The 22,847-nt window shown below is 49.3% G+C and overlaps 6 protein-coding genes across 6 annotated transcripts; 2 read left to right on the top strand and 4 right to left on the bottom strand.

The window, feature by feature from the left end:
* Positions 1-582: 582 nt before the first annotated feature.
* TrAtP1_012872 (uncharacterized protein) lies at positions 583-2,054 on the bottom strand (the record flags this gene model as incomplete). Its single annotated transcript, XM_014088570.1, has 5 exons — positions 583-950; positions 1,014-1,081; positions 1,154-1,530; positions 1,618-1,725; positions 1,860-2,054. 5 exons carry the CDS (start codon positions 2,052-2,054, stop codon positions 583-585), a joined length of 1,116 nt encoding a protein of 371 aa, XP_013944045.1.
* Positions 2,055-5,594: 3,540 nt separating this feature from the next.
* TrAtP1_012871 (uncharacterized protein) lies at positions 5,595-7,172 on the top strand (the record flags this gene model as incomplete). Its single annotated transcript, XM_014088569.2, has 1 exon — positions 5,595-7,172. One exon carries the CDS (start codon positions 5,595-5,597, stop codon positions 7,170-7,172), a length of 1,578 nt encoding a protein of 525 aa, XP_013944044.1.
* Positions 7,173-7,350: 178 nt separating this feature from the next.
* On the bottom strand, positions 7,351-9,568 carry TrAtP1_012870 (uncharacterized protein). Its single transcript, XM_014088568.2, has 3 exons — positions 8,412-9,568; positions 8,059-8,240; positions 7,351-7,786 (listed from the first exon to the last, which is right to left on the bottom strand). Exons 1-3 carry the CDS (start codon positions 8,699-8,701, stop codon positions 7,389-7,391), a joined length of 870 nt encoding a protein of 289 aa, XP_013944043.1. The 5' UTR covers positions 8,702-9,568; the 3' UTR covers positions 7,351-7,388.
* A 3,264-nt stretch (positions 9,569-12,832) lies between these two features.
* TrAtP1_012869 (uncharacterized protein) lies at positions 12,833-13,900 on the bottom strand (the record flags this gene model as incomplete). Its single annotated transcript, XM_014088567.2, has 2 exons — positions 12,833-13,723; positions 13,823-13,900. The coding sequence occupies 2 exons, from the start codon at positions 13,898-13,900 to the stop codon at positions 12,833-12,835; spliced, it is 969 nt and encodes a 322-aa protein (XP_013944042.1).
* A 722-nt stretch (positions 13,901-14,622) lies between these two features.
* TrAtP1_012868 (uncharacterized protein) lies at positions 14,623-17,440 on the top strand. Its single transcript, XM_014088566.2, has 5 exons — positions 14,623-15,024; positions 15,310-15,460; positions 15,643-16,106; positions 16,197-17,292; positions 17,398-17,440. The coding sequence occupies exons 1-4, from the start codon at positions 14,887-14,889 to the stop codon at positions 17,178-17,180; spliced, it is 1,737 nt and encodes a 578-aa protein (XP_013944041.1). The 5' UTR covers positions 14,623-14,886; the 3' UTR covers positions 17,181-17,292; positions 17,398-17,440.
* Positions 17,441-21,568: 4,128 nt separating this feature from the next.
* On the bottom strand, positions 21,569-22,529 carry TrAtP1_012867 (uncharacterized protein; the record flags this gene model as incomplete). The annotated part of the gene is made up of 2 exons (XM_014088565.1): positions 21,569-21,655; positions 22,278-22,529. 2 exons carry the CDS (start codon positions 22,527-22,529, stop codon positions 21,569-21,571), a joined length of 339 nt encoding a protein of 112 aa, XP_013944040.1.
* Positions 22,530-22,847: the final 318 nt, after the last annotated feature.

Raw genomic sequence — 22,847 nt, 5'->3', positions numbered from 1 at the left:
ATCGCATGATTTTGTGATTGAATGAGCGACATGGAGATTCAATTCAATTAATAACCGTAGTATCATATATCATTTGCATTTGGACCTTGGGATGACTGCATTCGAATACTCGAGTCTTCCAAAATAGCAAAAGCGTGAATATGATATCGCGACTAGCTATCCCTCTCATTGCCTCATGCAGACTTCGATTGATCTTGACGAGGAAATAAGTCATTCAAATACTATATCACTGTTCAGTTCGGTGAATGAGAGCCCGCTGGTCGTTTGCTGCGTCCGCCCGATTCCCGCTTCCCTTATTCGTCTCCTTTGCCATGTTCGTCCAATGAAATCTTCAAAAACTTTCAAAAACCTTCAAGAACCTTCAAAAACTTTCAAAGACATTCAAATCCGTCAACTCCAAATCGCTCTCTCTCGCCGGGGTATTTAAGAGCGTCGTCCATTCGCCCAACTCATCCACTGTTCATTGTACACATATACAAGCTCACTGAGCAAACAAAAGAGAAAATGCCATTAGTGCTTTACGCCCGTCCCGTAGATTTAGGATAGCAATAGAAAGAAAGCAAAACAAAATGAAAACCAGAATTAAATAGCTCGTCCAGCATAGTTCAGGTCGTTGTTGAGGCTCCGTTGTGTGTGAGGAGAATAAAGACCCGATTCATCTTCGTCTCCCACACGAACCCAGTTGCCGTCTTTTCGGTTGTAAGGGGTCAAGTTTATGTCGACTTCGTCGGTTACTACGATTCCCTCGTTGTTGTTTTTGGTAAATCCTCCGCCTGTAATTTTGATACTGCGCGACCCGCTAGAGTAGGGATTTTCAGATGATGGTTGTGTAACTCCTCTATCTTTGTTCACAAGGCGACGGTACAAAGGTCTATAGACGGGAAGCGAAACAGCTAGAATACCGGCCATGAGTTCAACAACAGAAAGCATTCCGGCCGGCATGTTATCCCCTGCACAAGATCATTAGCCCTCTGGACACATTTTATCGGGGTTTAGTAGCAGTTTGGACTTACAGCTTCCATCTGCTGTGGAGCCAACTGAGAGGGCAAATGCTAGACGAACAATGCTGACAAGACACGCGCTGGCAAACAAAGTCAATATGTCTGGGCTTCTTCAATTGAGGCGGGTATATTTGTAAGATTGCGAAGCTTACCTGCCGCCCATTGCAAAAGTAAAGATGACCATTCGCTTTCTCTGCGTGGAGAGGTTGAGTTTGAGCACAAGGGGTATTGGCATAGCGAGAACGACGAAATCTGTAATGATGTTGCATACTCCGGCAACTAGAACAAGAGCGCCATAATTGACGCATGTGCCTCCAGCGATGGACGGATCCCAGCCAAAGGCAATCGGGGTGCATTGAAAGATGGCAACGAAGGCACAAGAGATGGCCCAACAAGTCATGAAGACGGCGACAGCCCAAAGGCAGTAGTGGAACCTTTTTTGCGGAAAGATGGAGCCATACATGCTCAAGATGCTGAATTTGAGAAAGGCCATGCAGACGCAATAGAGGTTTTCGTTGATAATATTGATCTGCCGATGAAAGGAGTATTAGGTTCTCTGACGGACTTTTGCCTCCTCTAGATATCATGCAGTTCTAAGGCTGCCCTGGTCACTTACAATTTGAAGCATCCGTGCATCGTTTGGATCTGTAACGAGAATGATGTGTCGACCGCCCCCATACTTGACAGACATGGCAAAGCAAACATCAAAAACTGCAAAGTTGAGCTATAAAGCAACATTAGCCGTGAGCTCTTCTGAGTCGGTGTTTCACTCGGTTTTCTGTTCCCAAAGCCAGCGCCTAGTCGTCTATCGCATTGAAACTGTTGGAAAACGACGCTGCGACAGCTCGTTGAACTCACCCAAGCAAACAGTATCAGCCAGTCGCTCGTCTCCATCCCACCCTTTGAAAACCGTCGCGATATCAGGCGGAGGACGATGAAGACGATGGATGCGACTCCGCATATCGATGTACATGCAATGATATCTGGTACGCGCGTGTCGTCGATGTGTGCCTCCATGTAGGCGATCTCGGCCGCATCTGGTAGTCGCGGCATTGTGGCAGATACTTTTTGGAGTCGAGGCGACTCCAGCTGGGTACATGCGCAACAGACCGAGCCAACAACACAACAAGAAAAGAGCAAGCTGAGGGGAGCAAGCGGCGCGGTGCCTCTACAGCCCTATCAGAAATAATGACACCCGCTGCCTGGCAGCAGTATTCGAAAGTTGGAAAAGCCACATTGATTAGTCGCCAGAGAAGATGGGCAACCCGGATAGACTAGTATCTGATTACCGTAGCATTGGAACTGAGCTCACAAGCTGGAATCAATGCAGCCATTGGTCCGATATGCCGATTAGGATGCGCGCAAGAGGCGTCTCAGTCGAGAAAATCATCATAGCGAGGGGTGTGAACGGCTTGTGGGGGCCGTGCTCGGATCCTTACGCTGATCCTAGCCTATATCTTACTCAGAACTCTATACCGCTGAGCAGCGGCAATAGCTCTGGAGGAACTTCTGGAGCAACATGTTGCAGAAAACGTGCCTCGAAGCGAACTGAAACCAGCGGCGGACTGCTATTGCCGCGGATACTGGCCGAAGCGTATCGCGCGCGACACTGGGCGAGTGCCGGGCTCCCTGGACAGTGCAACGCTGCTCCGAGCTGGATGGAGCCCACGAGGCCGGAACCTGGTTACTGCTCAAGCATGCGATATATCGAACCGCCACGAGGGAGCGGGCTATTGCGTCTTGGGCGAATGGCTGGCCTGGTCAAGGCGTGGCCCTGCCGTGCTTTGCCACTCTTTGCCAAACACGTGTGTGGAGAGATGGCATGGCGATGGGTAGCATTTGTATGGATACGCCGGCCAGTGTCGCACAGGTGAGATTGGAATCGCCAAGGAGTCGTACGAGGACGACAGAAGTGCACTCGGCATCTTTGCTTTGTTGAGCTGGCGGAGCAGCGTCTGAGCGTGATCTGGATTCTGTGACGGACAGGGAGCAGAGAAGATCGGAGTCTTCGTGCTACGTATAGAGTAGGTAGTAGGCAATTACCGCGATGGGCAGCTGAGACGGCATCCCAGAATGCTCCCCGTCTGTGCTCTGGGAGGGTCGACAAGGCCAGCCTCTAATCTGTTAGCCTGGACGATCGCACAAATTGGCTGAGCAATGAAGCACCTCGGTGGACCAGAGCGCTGAATGCCGGGTCTAATATCTGACAACGTCTGCTTCGGCAAGATGGCGACGCAGACGAGGATGATGATGATGATGCAGAAACGAGGTGGAGGACAGAAAGACGGGGACTGCAGGATGGGCGGGCACATACAGTGCTGCAACAAGGGCATCTTTTGCCCTGATGGACTGCTGATGTTGTATGTGCACAATCTTGGATGTGTGTGTTTACAAGTCTCGCATTCCCTGCCTTTCTGTCCCCCGCGTGGAGAGGCTAAGCCAGCAAGGCAGGTCTTGGAGGTGCTGATGCGGGAAGTAGCGCCACAGCTAGTGCCAGTGCTAATGCCAGTGCTAATGCCAGTGCTAGTGCTGTAATTTAGTGGGCAATCGGCGGTGCGCATCTGGATGCCGTGACGCTTGGCTTCTGCAGCGACAGGGCGCCACTGAATCCCTCAGCTCCATGCATGCAGTGGACTGTCACGAGAGGAATTAGCGGATTGGCTTCCTAGCAGCGCTGCTGGCAACATGCAAAGCCATTTACTGCCTGCTGCTAATCAGACCCAACGTAGACTACAGCTTGTGGTCAGCCAACAGTTGATCAAGCTGGCTTATAGCTGCTTGTACAAGCCCAGGCGGCGCAGGGTCCTTGAGCCTAAATGCCCTAAACTCGTGCCTCGCAGACCCCTACACGGACCCCTCCCCCTCCCGCCCATCCCGCCGTGGGGTGGCTGATGATGAGCTTTTAGCGTCCCGCGGCCGCCATTAGCTGCCTGTTTTAATTGCTTCTTGGCGGGCTAGTGCTCGTGCGGTGCTGTGGCGGCGCCGTCAGTGGCTCGGGAGTGCTTCGGGCCGAGCGCTTTTCGAACAGTTGATGTCTTCAGATGTTGGCTCCAATTGGTCTGATGCTATACAGGTTGAGATTTGGTGACGGTTGAGCATACGCGTACACGAGACAATGTGCCTGTTCAATGTTGATTCCAAGTCTTGCTCTATGCAGCCTCTTGCATTTCTTGGCTGCGGCTGCTCATCCTTCTCTCTGTCCCAGTAATTTCCGATGCTCATTTCGACTCCTCCCGGCTGCATCTCTGCTTCGTCCCAAACCGTCTGATCTAGATGCAACCCTGGCCGTTGCTATCTTGCCCACGGCCCACGTTTCCCCTTTGGCTGCTGACCACCCACCGGCTGTCGATGCTGTAACTACACGCTGCAGTTTCTTGCCAGAGTAGGGTCGCGATGCTACCAGATACGATACAATTATAGGGGCCTGCGCACCTGAAGCAGGTACTTGTATGTATGGATACAGCTTGCGGGGAATTAACAAGGTTAATAGTCCGTGAAAAAGGGGGATTGTGTAGGTAGATATCTACAACTGGCGTGTGCTACCAATAAAAGAAGACCATTATTATCCATAATATTCCGATTGGTATATTGACTGCTAACCGGGTGCAATACCACACCTGCCCCGGTGGCTGGATTCTGTTCAATTGCATGTTAACTTACTAGAGGTATGCGGAATGTATATCTTCAGAAAAGCACCTGGGAGATCTTCATGCTACATCGACAGATGATCATTTCGTCTAGGAACGGCTTTCCTTAAAATAGCACTTCCTTCTATGCCTACCTATCAACTATGCCTTTAATGAGCCTTTCGGCGTGTAGATATTCCATCACGCTGTCCTGCAATGCTACACAAAAGGTCGCCGTACAGAAAAGGGCTAACAGTATGCCTTACGAGAAATTGAATACCACCGCATGTTGGACAATACTACTCTGCGACGCTATATTATAGAATCCGTGCTCTATAACGTGTCGAATATACTCTTCTTACTCCGTATAAGCACAGACAAATACTACTCTGTGGACCCGCGGTTCGCCGTCGTCGATCCTTGGCAATGCAACGCTGCTGCTGCTCTCCGTCTTTGTTGAGCCCGCGTTACACATTTGTAGATGAACCGATGCAGTCAAATCCGGATCCTCCAGAGGTCAATGCGTGCAAACGTGGCTCGCACTCGAGAAAGGCAAACTTGTGCATTCTATTGGATTATACACAAACGACAAAACCCCAATCCTCTACCCCAATCCTTTAGTCCAATCCTTTGCATCGCAAGGAGACGTCATCTACTCAGTAAACACGAAATGGTGTAGAAAATGAAGTAATTCTACATAGCCACCGCAATTTCCCCTAATCGTGCTGCAGCAATCACACTCTCGGCGCTGTTGGTTGGTTCTCTCTTCAAATGCCGGTTGCTGTCAGAACAACACCGCCCCGAGGTAGCTCCAGGGATCGGAGACTACCTATAACATGCAGAATCCCAATTAAGCATAAGTAAATGCGGTACTTTGCATTTAGCAGACATTTTCCTCTCCTTCAATCTCCTCAATGTAATGTACTACTCTACCCATCTCCTACCTACTCATATGTAGTCAATCACCATGGGACAAGTGCTGTCATGCTGCGTCCGTCTACGAAGCGAAAAGCCTCCCTCGAAACCTCCCCAGCAGCCACCTGAGTCAACTTTAAACTGGCACCAATCATCTGCTGGCATTTCATCACGACCCGTTGATACATTGGAAAACTTCTTCATCATTCTTACGGACAGTGGCGCCCCGGTAAACCGTGAACATTGGACTGCTTCAGCGGCACTCAAGATCAATTTCAAACCTTCTTTGACAGATCCCGTTCCATATTTGCGGCGGGCTTGGCTGCTCACTGGTCGGCTTCACCCGACTTTTACTGCTTCAGTTGTCAAACAGTCCAATGATGGGTCGACGGGACAAGAATCATTACCGGCAAAACCTTTACTTACGATACAGCCTTTTGATGCAGATGCTTGGGTATCCAAGACTTTTCTAATAGCATCAGAAGCGTCTGCAAGTGCCGTGTTTGGCGGCATGCTCAGCAATGGCATTCCCACTTGTCACTGGCTGCCTGCAAGTCAGGAGATTCTCATCCGCTCGGCTCACTGGCGTATTGATGGCATGGGTCTTCTCATGTTCGTCCATAGTTTCTTGTCTTCCTTGGCTTCTGTTTTGAGACATGGCCTGGACTGTGACCTGGATTCATACGATGGGCTCGTTGGCAGCGGCCTACTTACTAGAAGCTTGGACGACGTCGCCGATGCGTATCTTGATGAAGATTCCACGCCAGAAAATGTAAAGGCGGCTGCAGATGGGCTCGTTGGCGAATTCGTTCAGGGCGTCCCCAGCATCGGATTGCCCACGCTTCCAGATTCAGAAACGGCTCCCCCAGGAGATACGGCGCGCGAGGCTCTGCGGATCGATGCGCCTACAACTGCTGCCATCGTCGCGGCATGTCGAGCTCGCAAGATCAGCGTCAACAGCGCCGTCCATGCAGCCGTCATTCGCGCCACGGCTACATACCCTCAGCATCCACTCGCCAAACATTTCGCCGCCTTCTTCCCAGTTGATATGCGCAGGCACCTGCCCAAGCCATACGATGGGCCTGATTACGCCGTGGGCGCCTTCTCTTCGGGCCTCCCCATCTGCATTCACGATGTGCGCGGCGGAAACGATACCAGAGGCAGCGGGCCCAAAAGCTTTGAAGAGATTGTCCAGCAGCTGGCAATGGTGTACGCAACCGATCTTTCGCGCTTCACAACCGACGATGAAGGCAATCCCGTCAGCATGACCAAAGTGGTTGCGCCCTACGTGCGGCGCACGACGAAGCTTTTCTCAGCACCGCACCCGCCCGGGCTGCCGCAGATTCAAAATCCGGACGTGAGCAGCATCGGCAAGGTAGAGGCGTATATGCAGCGCTCGTACGGCGATGAGAAGGAAGGCTTCGAGGTGGCAGATATTTGGCTTGGTACGCAGATATTGTCGCGGTCGGTGCAGTGCCATGTCTGGGGCTTTAGGGACGAGTTGAATATTGCGGGGTGCTTTAATGTGAGCTTTTATGAGGTCAACTTTGTGAGGGAATTTTTGGAAAAGGTTGAGTCTGAGTTGTTGGCTGGATTGGGCATTGAACGGGTGAAGACGCTGTCGAATTAGATCAACGAAAACTCATGTTCAAGGTAGGTACCGTGAAGAGTACCCAAACAGGTGCAATTCATGAGCTGCTTGTCAAGCTAACCAATACGTAATGATATGAATATAATTAGTATACGCTTCTTGCAAATCGCTGGTTGGTTTCACACCAATATCAACGTTACCTCTGTTATCGTGACTGTGGAAAATAGTGATTGTAATTAGTCGTCACTTCAATTTCTAAGCGGCATCTACTGCCACATGGTCTGTGCTCTTTGCAACATCTTCCCACTCTTCGCAGATCGCCAGCGTCTCCTCACACTTCGCTTTGATCCTATCCCAGCCATCCGACCCTAGAGGAACACGCAGCGGTATCTGTTTCCCCGCAGCCATACCCGTGCCCTTGACCAGCTCAATCATTCGCGTAACAGCCTTATCGGCGTCGCCAGGCTCATTGCCGATAATGGATGCCTCGTACTGCCGGACACCGGCATTAAACTGGGCATAAACCGGCAGGCGGGGCTCGACATGCTTGATGTTGGAGAAGACCTTGGTCCGGAAATAACCAGGCTCAACGATGAGCACTTTGACGCCGGGAGCAAAAATGGCCAATTCTTTGGCGAGGCATTCAACGGCACCTGGGTACGGGTTGTGATGGGCGCGCAAGGCCCCCCCGTGGATGTCAGCAAGCATCCCAATCCGTATAATCACTGAGAAAGATAGGTAATGATTTGCGCCAGGTTGGGAGGAAATTGGTAGGTGTCATTGCCTGATCCTTGAGCCTGTCGTGCTTTGTTATGCGAATTGGGGAAATGGGTGTGTAAAGATATCAGACGAACCATTCCATTTCATGGGGTATAAGCGGAATCCATTGGCGAGAAGGCGAAAATAATGTATGATACGCACGTACCTGATAGAGCAAATTTGGCGGCACAATAGCTGCCAGCGCTTGGATCGCCATGCCACGCCGCTTGAGAACTCACAAAGAGAAGCGTACCCTTGTTTTTTTCCCGTAGGCGAGGTAAGAACGCACGGGTGATGTTGAGTGGACCATGGAAGTTGACTTTGAAAGAGAGATCCATATCTTCTTGTCTAGTCGTGCATCACGCAAGCAGTTAGCGAAAAAGGAAATAAAAAGGAAATGTGTTCAAAGCCAAAACATGTACATGTACTTGGAGATGTAGATGTACAAGCCACAATAAAGTACACATAAGTTGACCACGAGAGACTGGAGTTCAAAGCCAAGATTGTGTATTTACGTACGTCAATTCTTCAACGGCTCCGCTGACGATGTAGCCCGCATTGTTGACCACAATATCAATACCTCCTGGATAGATGTTCCAGGCCTCGTCGACTTTGGTCTGGATTTCAGCGGCCGGCGCCGTGACATCAAGGTCGAGGATAGCTGCTCCTGTGTCTTTGAGATGGGCGAGCCTGCTTTCAGCACTACGGCCAGTGGCGATGACATTATCGCCGGCAGCCCGGAGCTGGCGTACTAAGAGCTCGCCGAAGCCACTAGAGCAGCCGGTAATAAACCACGTCAAGGGAGCCATCTTTAATGCTTTTGTTGTGACTTTCTTTGCTCCAGTTTAGCCTCTTGGGTCTTCTGTTTCGATGTAGTCCGGTGCGGCTCGGTATACGCGTGTAAGCGTACAAGTAGACTAGATGTTATGGCCTGAGAGGCTTCGGGGGTAAAGAAAGAGAAAAGACCAATAAGATTTGGATATCAAAGGCATGGGCCGATAAGCGAGGGTATTTCTTCGGTCTTTATTTCCTTAGCAACGGCTTCGGTGTGCTATTTCATATGCCTCCGTGTGTGCATCACTTGAAATTTCGCAAATGTGGAGAGGGTGTGGCCGAGGTGTTACAGCGGGATCCGTAAAGAGGCACAGCTGATAACACAGGAACGGAAGCCACGCCGGTGTCTACAGCTTGATATTTCTCAACGCTGTTTCTGGCAGCTAACAGAACATGTTTGAGATGACGTAGGAAAAGGAGGGGGCTGCGGTGCATAAATGTTGATCACGGCTCGAATGGAAAGCTGCCAAGTAGCGTTGCTGTAACCCTCTGTTGGGTGAGTGTGTGATATTGGCTGCCATCTCAAAGAGGAGTGAATCCTCTGAGAACGGTAATTTCGGTATCAGAACAGCCACTGTCATAGGGAGACCTTTTGACCATGCACGTCTGTTTTATCCCTCGCATTTACATATGAGAGGTGTCAGATATCCAGGGTAAACGAAGCTAGGGGATGCAGGATGCTACTCCGGCTTGCCTATTTAGAGCGCAGCCAGTCGAGACCATCGCTAAGCTGTCTTGACAAACGACGTACGATGGGTCTGTTGGTAGCTGCCACAAATCTTTAATGCGGTGTATCGGCATAACTTGTATTAGGTACTTCTGTTTGACACGCAACCAGTCGGAGAAATAGCATATCTGGAGAATGTTCGTTTCACATGTCGATATTGACGAGAATATTTGCGTGTTTTGCTAGGCGGCTTCTGGATACCAAGCCGGCTGACTGAGCGGATGTCCAGATGCACACACATTACGTATTATGCCATTGGTCAGCTAATAAAATATCATAATTAGTAGCAGTTCAGAAAGCCACACCATCCATGGTATTGCACGAACCTACAGAATTTTCATTCCAGGCATGTAACGGTACCATTATATTCTTCTCTTTTCCCTTTTCTCGCCCTTTTTGTGTGGGTGTGCACGTCTATTACCCATATGTTGGTCAAGCCTGGGCTACTACTCACTTCCGCCGCCGCCGACTCGGGTTCCCACTGGAAGGCAGAGTATCCGCTTGCCTGCATGCTATATACCCCAGGCAAGTGAGATGCAGATGCAGGTTACGGTGTGCAAAGTCTGCAGCATGCTTTCCTTCTATCATTGCGATGGTAGTGGAGCAGCGTGTGCTGCGGATTTTACCGTGGAGTCGCCACGGGATCGCTGCGGAAGAAGCTCAAGAGTGCAAAGTTGCTAGTTTGTGCTGTTGTTGACTAAAAAAGAGCTCATGTACTTGTACAAGGACTTTTATTTACATGATAACGATGTCGAGATACCATGGCAAAACTGTATCTATGCGATAGTGTGTGCTGGAAGCTAATTTGATGCAGTGAGTTGTGAACCTTGGTCAGCAAATCGGAGAACAATAGTGGCAACACGTACCGTAGTCCTGCTAGCGGTTAGCTGACAATCAACTGATGCCATACTTCGAATACACGGAGCGGGAACAGCGCCCCGAATTCATGAGGCACAGGGTCCCCGACTTGCATCCGGCTGGCCGGCGCTTACCCACTCCCCTACCTCTTCCTTGACACTTACTGCATTTGGAAAAAGAACAGGCTTCGTGGAAACACCGTTGATGTCCTTTATTCGACTTCATCCGACCTGGCTCGCTTGTAGCTTCATCTCGCATCCATTGGACCTCAAAAGCCTCCGAATAGGCTCCAATTCTTGGGGCTTAATGGTTAGTGCTGAGGCCCTTCTAAACCGAATTTCCACGCCGTGGATTTCTCTGGTCCTGCGTGCATTGTTTAGTCTTGCTTGGCTCAAGTCAGGGCACGGACATCTCCGTACTTGTGCATCCAGTCACAACAGCCCACGCCAGCCAAGCGACGGAGCCGTCAAAACGGGCCGTTCAGGGGATGTGCTTCGCAACGAGGTGTCCCTGCCGATACCGACGCTAGGGATAGGCCAAACAGCCATTCCGCTCCAAGAACACGCTTCGTTGGCTCTCTTCTCCGCAGAGCATAGTGGCCGCAGATCAAACCGACAAGGCTAATACATAGCTAGCTGCATGTAGCACACACCTCTGCCGTCTAGTTACAAGTACCATGAGCTCTGAACCAAGCGTCGACGAGCCTCGGGAAGGGAAACGACCGACGCTAAATTTACCTCTACATTCTCCAACTAAGTGAGATACGGCTCTCGCCGAGCAGATGCCACAGTGAAGGGCACATGTACCTATAAACAAAAGCAGAAATACGAGCAAGTGCGGAATAAAGCCGACACTTCACTGAGGTTGCCTTGTCTCTCAGACTACCTAGACGTGCGCCCTCCAGCATATCATATGCACTCACGAACCGGCACTGGATGGAAATCGAAGGCTTTTCTCGGTATCGTTGCTAGGTAGGCTTGACTTGGTCTCTGGAACGAACGAACGATTAATCAGTTACAGCGTAGCATTGCTGCACTGCTACCACAGCGTCGCATCTTTCAAGTTCATAGAACACCTTCATAGCCACATCGGTAGACCTGCACAGCAGCGTCCCAACAAGAGCGGAGACGATATGCGGAGTGCTGTGGTCTCATGGTGCCGTGGGGGTAGATGAGGAAGGGTAAAGATTCAGGCTGCGTTTAATTGGCGATGGCGAAAGGCTCGGGGGCCGTTGAATGCATGCATGTAGCATTTAGTATCCATGGATATACTTGTAGGGTCTTGGAGACCAAGTAGCTGGGAGCCGGCATCACGATTGAAGAATGGAAGGTGGCAGCACATGCGCATCTTCGTTGACCCGGGCCGCTAAGATAGCCCAAACTGGGCTGCTACCGCTATCCGGTAACCAGCGGACGCGCTGCAGCACCTAATCTCGCAGCAGGATAGGTGAGACCTTCCAGTGCGTGTACCTGTATTGCCTTTCTCGTGCAAAGTGCCAGCTATCCAACTTCCCCAATCCACCTTATCCGCCTCTGCAATTCCATATTGCCTAAACACAACGACCTGTCATATTGGAGTCCCACAGACACCGCGCCGCAGCTGTACGGGCCGGATTTGGTCGCTCTTCGAGGGATGGTACAGGCACGACACCGCCACCAGTCCGACGGAGAGCCACCGGACTAGGAACGACCCAAAATAACGACTCGCCTCGCGTTACTGCAGAATCCATCGAGAGTGCCGGCAGCAGATGACGCCGCGCCTTTGGGGTGTGCTGAGATGACCTCAGCTCGAATGGCAACTGAGTAGGAAAGTGACGTCTGCTTCTGACATGGTGCGCAAGACGGAATCCTACGGCTCACGGCATTGGTCTATGTGGTAACCAAGTGTTTAGCAACGCATACGAGCTTAGAATACCTTCTGGTCTATCGTTTCCATGATGCTTTCAGTCTCCTCCTGGCACCCCTCCTACTTCTTTGGTCGGCATCGTCCTCGGGTCTCGTTCTTCGTACAGCACTGTACCGTTCCAAGAATACCCGTTGGCCGGCAGCTCTATGCCAGGCCTGCCCATAGTTGTGCAAGTAGGTGTCAACTCGTACGAGTTCTTTGTGAGTGCAAAATACGTGTTCGTGCATATCCACCTGCCCAGAGCCCTGCAGGTTTCTGCACGTTGGCAGCAAGCGAGTCCGCGGGTGCATTGCTGTGCGGGACGAACGCCAGGTTCGGGGTCTTTTGGAAACCAATTGGCTTGCTCGGTAAAAGCCTTGGCATATGAGAGATATCCTACTTGAAAGCACATGCCAGAGAGCCACTGCCTTCAGAGCAAGCGGCCTGTGCCTGCATGGTCGCGGGGCATTGCGAGGGCTGGGTTTGTCACCCACGTATTTCGTACATGGTTTACTCTACACACCCGCCCCCTAACATGCGGCACGCTTGCATAACAAAGAAACGCTACAGCGCTGCGGATTGTGGCAAGCCAGGAATTTGTTTGTCATTAATCATTAGCGGCTGGATATCTAGCAGCTCATTTGCCAAGTGCTGGTAGCAGATACAGCGCCGCAATCCAAAGGCACCACAACTTCCACACCACTTCGTCCCACCACTGGCCGCGCTTCTGCAGCGCAAGCACTGACATGGCGCATCCGAGACTTGTCGAGACCGCCCATCCCCACGCCGACGCATCCCAGAAGAGCGGACACGCCGCTGACCAGAACATGACCATGGCGGATAGGGACACCCGGGCTGCTGTCTCGCCATACAGCAAGGGCACAGTAAGGCGTCCGCGTGCCTTGTCGCCTTCAATGTCTGGCAGATCCTGCGCATGAACCGTGGTTATGATTATGGCTCCAGTTACCAAGATCCAGGTAAAGGCCCGTGATGATAGTTCGCCGCCTGACAATGTGGCTAACGCACCCCAGCTGAAGCACATCAGGCCACTCGCATTGAGGGCATTTCGTATCCAGATGCCGCTGTTGCTGCCGTCCAGGTCGTTGTACATCCATATGAAGAGCATCAAGGTGACACTGGCTGTGTAGCCACCCAAGGCGAGACTCGAGCCTACGGCGACTACAATAGCAACAGTGAGCCAGTCCCGTGCTTGGTCTGCCGTCAGACGATGAGAGGGCAGCGGTCTCCAGGGCTTGTTGACAGTGTCCTCGATAATGGATCCCTCAAGGCGTTGATTAGCCAAATCCTCCACCAAGAGATTCAGCCAGATCCACGCAAGCATCAGTGGTATACGCGAAGCCACTTGCCAGGCCCGCGTATATGCGTCTTCGCTCAATTCTGCTGTGGTTAACTTCGCTGTCGATAATGCCGCTGTGATGGCGAATATGCTCTGGGGAAATATGACAGTTTTGAAATCGCTTTTGGTGAAGAGGAATAGGGTTTTCAGATGATAGAGTGGAGATCGTCTCTGCATTGGAATTGGAGAGTGTTAGCAGCTAACTTATACAAACTCTCAACAAAGTACACGCAGAGAGTATATGAACACCACGGCCTTATTCTTACTTACCGGTTGATCAAGAACGATAGTTGGGCTAGGGGTCACGACCCCCTTTTCTAACAGCGTGTAGCCGTCTATAGATTGCATCCTGGATAGTAACTATGGGTGGCTCACACAAGATTGAGAAGAACGTAAGGAGGATAAGGGACGCAGTGAAAGGCACGCTTCATCAGGATATAGCCGTTTCATCTCCATGAAAGAGAAGAAGAGGACTTGGCCTGGCTTTATGTATTCGGCGAACCAGTGGACGTTGGTTCTGCAACAGCTCCTATACTCTCTAGCACTGTCTAAGGGCACGAAATGGGATATTGCACCACTTTTCGACATGGCTCAGGTTCCAGCAAGGCTAGGATCCATGGCAACTCTCCCAGTTCGCCGTCCATACCCCCCCGACGTCCGATTGTACGTTTTGAGTGGGGTGAGTTGCGAATTGGCGGCGATCCCACGACTCCGGCTCGCCCCAAGTCGTAAACCACGAATGCCGCCCCCGTCCCAGAATAGCGGAGGATGGCAACTCTCGGTAAAATTCGAATTGATTCTGGAATGAAAAGAGCTTTTACCCGACCTTCTTCCCAGATACCAGAATCATCATCCAGCAGGCCCCTGACACTGTATATGCACAAGCGTTGCTGCAGCCAGCATCCATGGTGTTGTGGGCCTTACTAACTTACGAATGCTACCTTGACCCAAATACACACACCCCTACCCCCGTCAGACGCTTGGTGTCAGATGCAGAGCAGCGCTTAACGTGCTATCCGTGATTCCTTCTCTCAACTTTGTGCGCAAATCTTGAGCTCGCCTTAAAACGGTATGTGATAGTTTTTCCCGCCAATTTTTTATACAAATATTGGGCTTGCCAACTTCTCTTCTCTGATTATTCTCAGACTCCGCCAGTCCTCCTTCTCTTAGTTCTTAGTCACTTGTCTTTGGATTATATTTGAGCCCTTGCCATTCAAGCTGACGCTGCCCTGACACCTAGTCTCTACCTTTTGATCTAAAATCACGACCACCCTTGGCATTACCAACTGTCATAGCGCCCACTGTAACTCATTGAACCAAGGCAAGGATTGGCCATGGTCTTCCACGTTGTGCCCGCTTGTATCTTTGCAAGCGGCTGTCTGGGGCTGGCCATATTGTCCTACTTTCACTTACAGCAGCCTCACAGTCTTCTTTGGTATTCACAAACAGGCACCATTATACTCCTCGAATGGGTAAGTAACAAGGGTCTAGATTGATATTCCACGCATTCTAGTGGAATACCTAGACATATAGAATCCACCCCGCGCATACAGGCAGCATTTTCTTGCCATATACATGCAGCAACGACATTCGTCATATCCACATACCGCACTGTTCTATTTCCTGCACGCACTACATCTCTCTACTGCACAATCATTCATCATTATGAGCTATCATACGGGCATTTGGTACCTGATACGCTGCATCATCATATTGCGGTGTAAAGGAGGCTAGCACGCTAACGTATTACTCCATAGGTTCTCTCGAACCTGGTTTACAGGCTTGTCTTCCACCCCCTTTCCAAGTACCCAGGACCGCTGTTCGCTGCACTTACGGACTGGTACACTGTTTACTGGATCGCTGAAGGTGGTCGTCATCTTGAGTTTGATAAACAGCACAAGAAGTTTGGTGAGTTTGGTTCATGCACATACGTACTCTGTTATGCCTCGCAGCGTACAGACGAAAGTGGCTCAGGTTGTCCAGGGGCCCTGGCATGTTACCCTCGTTCCAACGTCTTGGGCGTTGGTGGCATTGCTGCTTGTAGACAGTTGAAGATAGAATGCAAAGCTAACCAATCAATGCTACCTCAGGGAAATTCGTTAGATTCGGGCCTAACCGTTTGTCTATCAATTCTGCAAAGGCATCTCGCGACCTGCATAATGTCAATTCCAACACATTCAAGGCCGATGCATACAGCTCTTTCAAGCGCTTCTTTGGGGCAGAAATGTCTCTTACAACAGTAGACCACAAGGCACATGCTTTCCGGCGTCGAGTCAATATGACAGCCATCACGCCTGCCGCAGTGAAAGAGTTTGAGGACCAAGTCACACCTCACGTCGAAGAATTCATTGACATCATCAGCGAAGGTGTAGGGAGCAAAGTAGAAGGTGAACATGGCTGGAGCTCGGGCAAAGATATGTGTTGGTATGTATCTTTCTGCATTGCTGACATGATGGGCTCCATGACTTTTGGTCGAACATGGAACGTCCAGAGAGATCCGAAATATCGACATTTCGTAAAAGATTTGCCTAATGGGGTTGCCGGCATCCATTTGGTAAGTTAAAGTTGCAATTCTCCTTCAATCCACGGCTCTCAGCCCCACCTTCTCGCTTCATTCGCCGACTAACGTCTGCTGTCGTTCAAGGTTGGCCACATGCAATCATTATTCTTCTGTAACTTGCATAAGCTCTTGTTCAACCAGCTCATTGTTGGTGTGGGAAACCTAATGTCTGTAAGCCGGTCATTCGCTTTGTGGCGCCTAGAGCAGACTTCTATGCCATTTAGAGACATTTGGGCAGCGCTTCTCGCATCGCGCGATCCCAAGACCGGAGACGCTTTCTCTACAGAAGAACTCATATCAGAAGCAAGCCTTTTTATAATTGGTGGTACAGACGGCATGATAACTGCAACAACGTCAACCCTGTTCTATCTCACACATAACCCACGCACGCTCGAACGCCTAACACGTGAGATTCGAGAGGCATTCCCATTGTCTCCGGGACATATCGGTAAGAAGGCATCAGACGTCGAGTGCCCCATTCGATTTGCTTCTGCGGAGTTGCAGAACATTAGGTACTTGCCCGCCTGCATTGACGAGGCCATGCGACTCTCACCCCCTGTCCCGAGCATCCTACCACGTGTAGTTGGTCCAGGGGGCATGGAGGTGGACGGCGAATACTTCCCTGCTGGCGTCAATTTGGGGGTTCCGCACTACTGCATGCATCATAGCGAAGAGAATTTCGCCCAGCCTTTGACCTACGCACCCGAGCGCTGGTTTCCGGAAGAGCGCGAACGAGGGCTCAAGGACGGTTCTGTGCCTGTGTCTGGCAAGGAGTCCGTCAAGATGCTGCCCGCAGTGGGTCTGTCCTATGGGTTTACTCCGTTTGGTGCTGGCCGTAGCGGCTGCATTGGGAAACACTTGGCCTATCAGGAAATGTCCATTGTTTTGGCTCGTCTCATCTGGCTCTTTGACATCCGTCTGGACCCCAGCAGCAACTTGGGAGAAGGTGTGGGCGATGCTAAAGAAGGGCGACAGTGCAGGAGCGAATTCCAGCTGTATGATCGCTTTGTCAGTTCACAGAACGGGCCGATGCTGCAATTCCGCTATCGAGAGGAATTTGTTGCTTAAGCAAGGGATATGAAGAGCTCATTTTTACGAAATTGTATGATTGTTATTATTTGAACATGTTTTTTTTTCTTTTCTTTTCATCTCATTCTTTTTCCTCCTATATTCTCTTATCGTGAGTAGAGCCGGATGTGAAAAAAGTTGGCCGACATGCCAGCACATGTCTCCACGCATATATGCAAGTTGGTTCAAGGAAAGAAAACTGACCCTGGATTGATAGTATTAGCGATAAAATTATAAAGCATGAGGCTACAGTACACACTAGGTTGACCAATCTTCAACAAGCCTGGGATGCCAAATATTTCTGAGCAATATGTTGCTACATGGGGCTTCTCGTATATGACACAGGCGGCCAACCGACTCGTGTTATTCCCTGGCTCCCTTGTTTCGCTGACCGCCCGACTCACTCGCATTACTCGGTTTGATCGACGTGCCGTTTCAAATTTAACTTTTCGTTGTAGCCCTTGTACATTATTTTCATCTTGTGCTTCTTGGGGAAAATTGCTCAAGGCTTACGATATGGTGCAGCATATAAACTGAAACGGCTCGTAACCTTAGAACATCCACGTCTTCTTTGCTACTTCGATAGTATTCCCCTTTTCTACACATGTGCAGTACTTCATGCATCATTTCAAGGCACCCTCCCCTGACAATAATCACTTAGAGCCAACATCATATGCAAGAGCTCCATTAAAGAGCGGCAGCAAGCCTCGCACTGGCCAAGCAGCTCAAGACTGTTGGTACCTCGGATGCTTCGCTCTACGTTTGCGCTTTACTGGTGCTGGTACTCCGCATCTTACACCCCTGGGGGCAGTGATGCAACGTGATGATTTAAAATTTCCATATTGGTTGCTGCTGAATGCTAGCTTTCAGTGATTTAATAACGGGGTGGATGTACAAGTTCCGAAGAATGCAACGCTATCAGCTAGGTAGTGATGGTGTTTAGCATAGAATCCCGGAATGTGGGAGACGATGCACTAATTAACGAGACGCTGACCTATTTGTATCAACTTGCTACCGAGGACACGGAATACAGATTCGCTTCACTTATGCTTGTACAGAAATGTGGGAACTACCGAATACTTGTGGTGAGTCCACTGAAGTTAAACGCTAATCATGCATGTTGGCTTCGAGATGCTGATTGCGGTGTACGAGAACGTTCTGCAGCTGGACGGAGAGGGAAACAGTCCCCCGGGCAAAAGGCCACCGGCGGGCCCGGAGAGTTTTTTAGAAACGGTATCCGAGAAAAAAAGGAATGAGTGGGATTGCGCGGAGATCTCGAGGCTCCGAGCCGGCATATCTAGATGGAGCAAGTGAGAAGGATTTTGGCAAAATACATTATCAAGGAAGGGGGAAAACGTGTGAGCCACCAATCACCAAGAGGGGAGGTTTTCCGGGAATCGCTGAGCTGTGGGGGGGTTACAGTGACAGGGGTGGTGGCTACATGGAATATTTGGGATGATACGTTAGAGTATAGGGGCCTGTCTTTTGATCGTTGGTTGGAACGGAGTGCGGAATATTGAGATGTAGAATGGCGCCACTTTTAGTACGCCGACGGATGCTTCTGGCTTTCAGATGTTATGAAAGTGGGAACGACTTGTGTCGTAGGTCCTTTTGAGTGACTCTTGTAGTGCCTTTCCCAGTGATTCAACCCGTATATGTAAACAGAGTTGAAGAGGTCAAGGGAGGATAGTGCCATGATGGATAAAGATGAGCAGCTAATCCTAGGCTTTGGTATGAGGATGATACGCTTTGCTTTACGACAGGACAAGGGATTTTATTAGCTGTCTGTGCCCCTGGCCAGATGGCGGCAGACTACAAGTAAGACTGTTGGTATTGCACATTACTGAGAACTTTATTCTCTTTGTAACGTTATATGCGTGCTTACTCGGACTGCCAGGGGGAAATACTCCGAAGGCTGGGCCGCCAGATGCCCGTTTTGACATATAAAGTAGCATCTAGCATGATATGTACAACAATTACACACTAGGATGGTCAATTACGAACCTGGCCGTAGAAATATACATACCTATGTCAAATGTTATGCTGTCTTTTGGAACGAGTGTCTGGTTCTGGCCTTGATGGGCTCTACCCTTGAAGACAAGGAAGAGGTCGAGTGCTCGGCCACAGAGGTCAGCTGGTTGGATTTGATCCATGAATTTACCTACATAGGAAAGATGAGCTATCGGAGTTTGCGGAATAGCAATTACTCAGTGGGGTTTGCGTTTGGAGTTATAAATGGGAATATTTATTGAATTGGGCCTCTGATATAGTACGTTGGAACTCGTGTTGGCAAATACTTCGTCGGCATTTATAATCGCCAACGGTGAGCTTGCGCCTTGACCACATACTTCCAGTTCTTTATGTATAGTGCATTGACAAGCCGATAGTTTAAACAGTGATCGAATCGAGACTCATCTTATGTCCATGGTTATATTACTTCACAGGGCCATCGGACGACACTTACACCTAGCTCGGAAGTCGAGCTATTTCCGTTTATATGATGCTGTAGGAGCTACCCACAATATTTCAATGAGCAAAGATATACCGATAAGTAGATCAAAAACATCTCTAAATTGTGTCTGGAAAGCTATACAATATCGGAAAAGCGGTGGCTTGATCCTCTATTCTGAAGGGCGCCTTGCCGCAATATGATTAAACAAGCCTCTCCCAGTGTGTGGATTGGCGCCCAACTTGAAGCCTATGTTCTGAACTATGTTTTCTATTACAATAATTGAATGCAAGTATTCTGATATCTACTTACGGTGATAACGTATAGCTTGTCCACATTTAAGACGAGAGAACAGCGTTTTGTGAAGTGAATTTAACTAGCAGCCTCTATAGAGCGTGCGTAGTAGAATATGGAGCAGTCTTTTCCAAGCGGAAAAATCATAAGAAAATGTCGCGCTCACTATACCAATTGAAGACTTAATATTTCGTTACAAGATGATTATCTTCTCAATCAGGGGCTGGAAGTTCACATCAGAATATTTCTGAAGCCAAGTTACTCACAAAGCCAGTAGAGCTGCTTCCAGCAGTAGGAACACGCGCTACACATATATGAGTTCCTTTTGTACTTATTCGCGGGTACATGAATATTGCATGGTGAATCAATTTGGAGTTGGCCCAGTAGAATTTCTTCATGAGGCCAACCGTATCAGCTATCTGGGATAGTTCACGGAGGTTGATTCAGATATATAAGCAGCCCAAGTGGCTCCTCATCTGCCCCATTTACATTCTTTTTCGGCAGTTGCTTGTGTAGAAATATGCGTAGCACGGTATCAATGTTACCTGTCCCGATGTTTTTAAGTATTCTCCGCTCCGACAGTGACCCAGTGTTCCATTGAACGACCGGTAGATATTTGGTGGAACAATGAAGCCACATTCTAGAACTTCTCTATGCTCTATCAAGCAACAAACGGCGCGTGGGCCGATACGATATGTCCACTAGGCTTGGGTTACAGATTCACTTTGCGATAATTGCCTGGTGATTTGCCATAAGCCCCTCGGAAGTGTAAGTGTGGGTATAGTAGTATTATGGATTTCCAAAGCATAGGCACATCCACGTTTCAAACCCCGTTTGTGTTGCTCTCAAACGGTCAGATGGCAATCCGAGGGAATGTGTAATGATGAGTACTGTCAATTTTTTAGGCAAAGCAAACGGACATAGAGACATGATGATGAACTAGATTGTGCAGATATGTAATTGAGTTTTAGCTGTTTGAGCATAAGTTCCTAAGCAACTCGTCTTTCTCTATGGAATGGCCTAGCTCGCAATTTTGATGCAGTTTTCAATTGAGGCAAACAAAGGTCGGGGATATAACGCCAACTGCGCCAATCTTCAGTACCTCATGAGCTGGGCGTCGGATGCGCGCACGGTACGCTACAAACGCCCTCCTCTATAAGACAAGACTGCTCCATGCAGTGACGCAACGGCTGCCGGTCTAACCGCCAGCTCCAGCTTTGTGTTTTCCCAAATAGACAAGCCAAATCTTTACAAGAGCTGGAAAACAGTAAAGCTTAGAAAATGATAAAGCCTACACTGCTTCTGATTAGCAAAGCTATGCGCAATATACAAGCTATTTGGATAATGGATGGTGAGGCATTGCTGCAAGAAAAAGGCTGCGTGTATAGAAGAAGGGAACCTTGTACTCAAAGAGAACAGGAGCAGCAATCACATAGTAGCAATTTCTCATGCTGATAAAAAAAACAGTGGCTGATAAACCTGTGGCTTTTGACGGCGTGTCTTTGACGAAATTAGTACTTAATTTCCTTCTTCACAGCTGGATGCACTTGGAAAAATTGGAAGAAGCACACGAAACGAAACGATCTAGGGAAGAGAGATTCAGCTTGGCGCAAAAGCTTCATAGAGTTTGACTCCGCAAGGATTATCACAAGAAAGTCTTCATGGCGCAGTTGGCTAGCGCGTCAGTCTCATATTCTCCATAAATATGATCCAAATCACCAGTTTGGGCCATCTGAAGGTCGTGAGTTCGAGCCTCACTGAGGACATTCTTTTTTCCCAGCGTGGGCTTGGTACAGCCCTTGGATTCTCATTTTTTTTTGGGTTATCTGAGTTATTAAAGAAACACTTTCGAATACAAAGAAAGCACTGATCAAATCATGGCACGCCCTCCAACTTTTTTCTTGTTTTCCCCCGGTTTTTCTCTTTTTTTCTTCTCTTTTCTTATAAACGTGACACAGTCTTGTTTGTCGCAATCATCCGTTTTTACTTGCTGGGTTTGTGGCTGAAGGTCTTGATAGGAGAATAACAGGTATCAAGTCTGTCCCCTCTATCACCAATTTTAGGGGGGTCTTTGAGGTCGCATTTTGCTTGGGGTAGTGTTGTCCCTTTGAAGTCTTAATGTTGGCCGCCTAGCAATTGGGCATCTTCGCCATGAAAGACTATTAGTGGGCAGCACGCCCTGGGCGTTGGGTTCCGAAATGCGTGCCCGTTTTACTACATCATTTTAGTAAATGTTTAATCATTTGTTGGAGTGTAAGCTCTGTAAGCCTTGGCGACTTATATTTGCGATAGTAGACAACGCAATTATAGATTTTCGCCAGGTTTGACAGATATGAGTACTGGCCATCGCTTACCTTCTTGGATGATGAAGCAGCAGCAGAACCGGAACCGCCGCCCGTGAATCTTCGCGCAATGTCCTTTGCCTTGTTCGCAATGGTAGGTTGACGTCTCTTGAAGCACTTCTCGCAGGGATCGTCCTCTACGTAGTCTCTGGCCTCTGTGAATTCACCACAGGTTTCGCCCTTCTTAGCCTTTTCGCAGGGCACCCTCAGCGTTTGCAAACGCTTCTCGCAAATGGGGCAAAAACAACCTATATAGGTGCACATTGTTGAGTCGAAACTGGTTTGAGTGATGGATTTCTTGTAGTTGCGTTGGTGAGTGAGCTGGTGAGCTGGCAGATGATGTCTTGGTTGCAATGAAGCCTTTCTTATTGAACAGAAAAACGTGGGAGTGGGAGCACCTCCTTTATAATTACGAACTTTGGAAGCTATTTGACTGTATTAAACATAATTTCGCGGCTTTGTGCATCGTTGTTCACTCGTAGTGTGACTGAGAGCCACAATCTTTGTCGTTTGTTCGTTGTGATTCACTTACGATCCATTCCCCTAGTCAAGAGACGGTTTCATGCAGTTAAATTATTCTTG

This window comes from Trichoderma atroviride, chromosome 7 (assembly GCF_020647795.1).
Source record: "Trichoderma atroviride chromosome 7, complete sequence".
NCBI classification, from domain to species: Eukaryota; Fungi; Ascomycota; class Sordariomycetes; order Hypocreales; family Hypocreaceae; genus Trichoderma; species Trichoderma atroviride.
The sequence above is the reverse complement of the archived record's forward strand: the minus strand, read 5'-3'. Positions and strand labels throughout refer to the sequence as shown.

Coding starts and splice junctions, on each gene's coding strand:
- TrAtP1_012868 (XM_014088566.2), top strand. CDS start 14,887: ATGGTCTTCCACGTTGTGCCCGCTTGTATCTTTGCAAGCGGCTGTCTG. Junction 15,461..15,642: donor TAAACAGCACAAGAAGTTTG/GTGAGTTTGGTT, acceptor ATGCTACCTCAG/GGAAATTCGTTAGATTCGGG. Junction 16,107..16,196: donor GGGTTGCCGGCATCCATTTG/GTAAGTTAAAGT, acceptor CTGTCGTTCAAG/GTTGGCCACATGCAATCATT.
- TrAtP1_012870 (XM_014088568.2), bottom strand. CDS start 8,701: ATGGCTCCCTTGACGTGGTTTATTACCGGCTGCTCTAGTGGCTTCGGC. Junction 8,241..8,411: donor GGAGCCGTTGAAGAATTGAC/GTACGTAAATAC, acceptor ATGCACGACTAG/ACAAGAAGATATGGATCTCT. Junction 7,787..8,058: donor CGCCAAATTTGCTCTATCAG/GTACGTGCGTAT, acceptor ACCCGTACCCAG/GTGCCGTTGAATGCCTCGCC.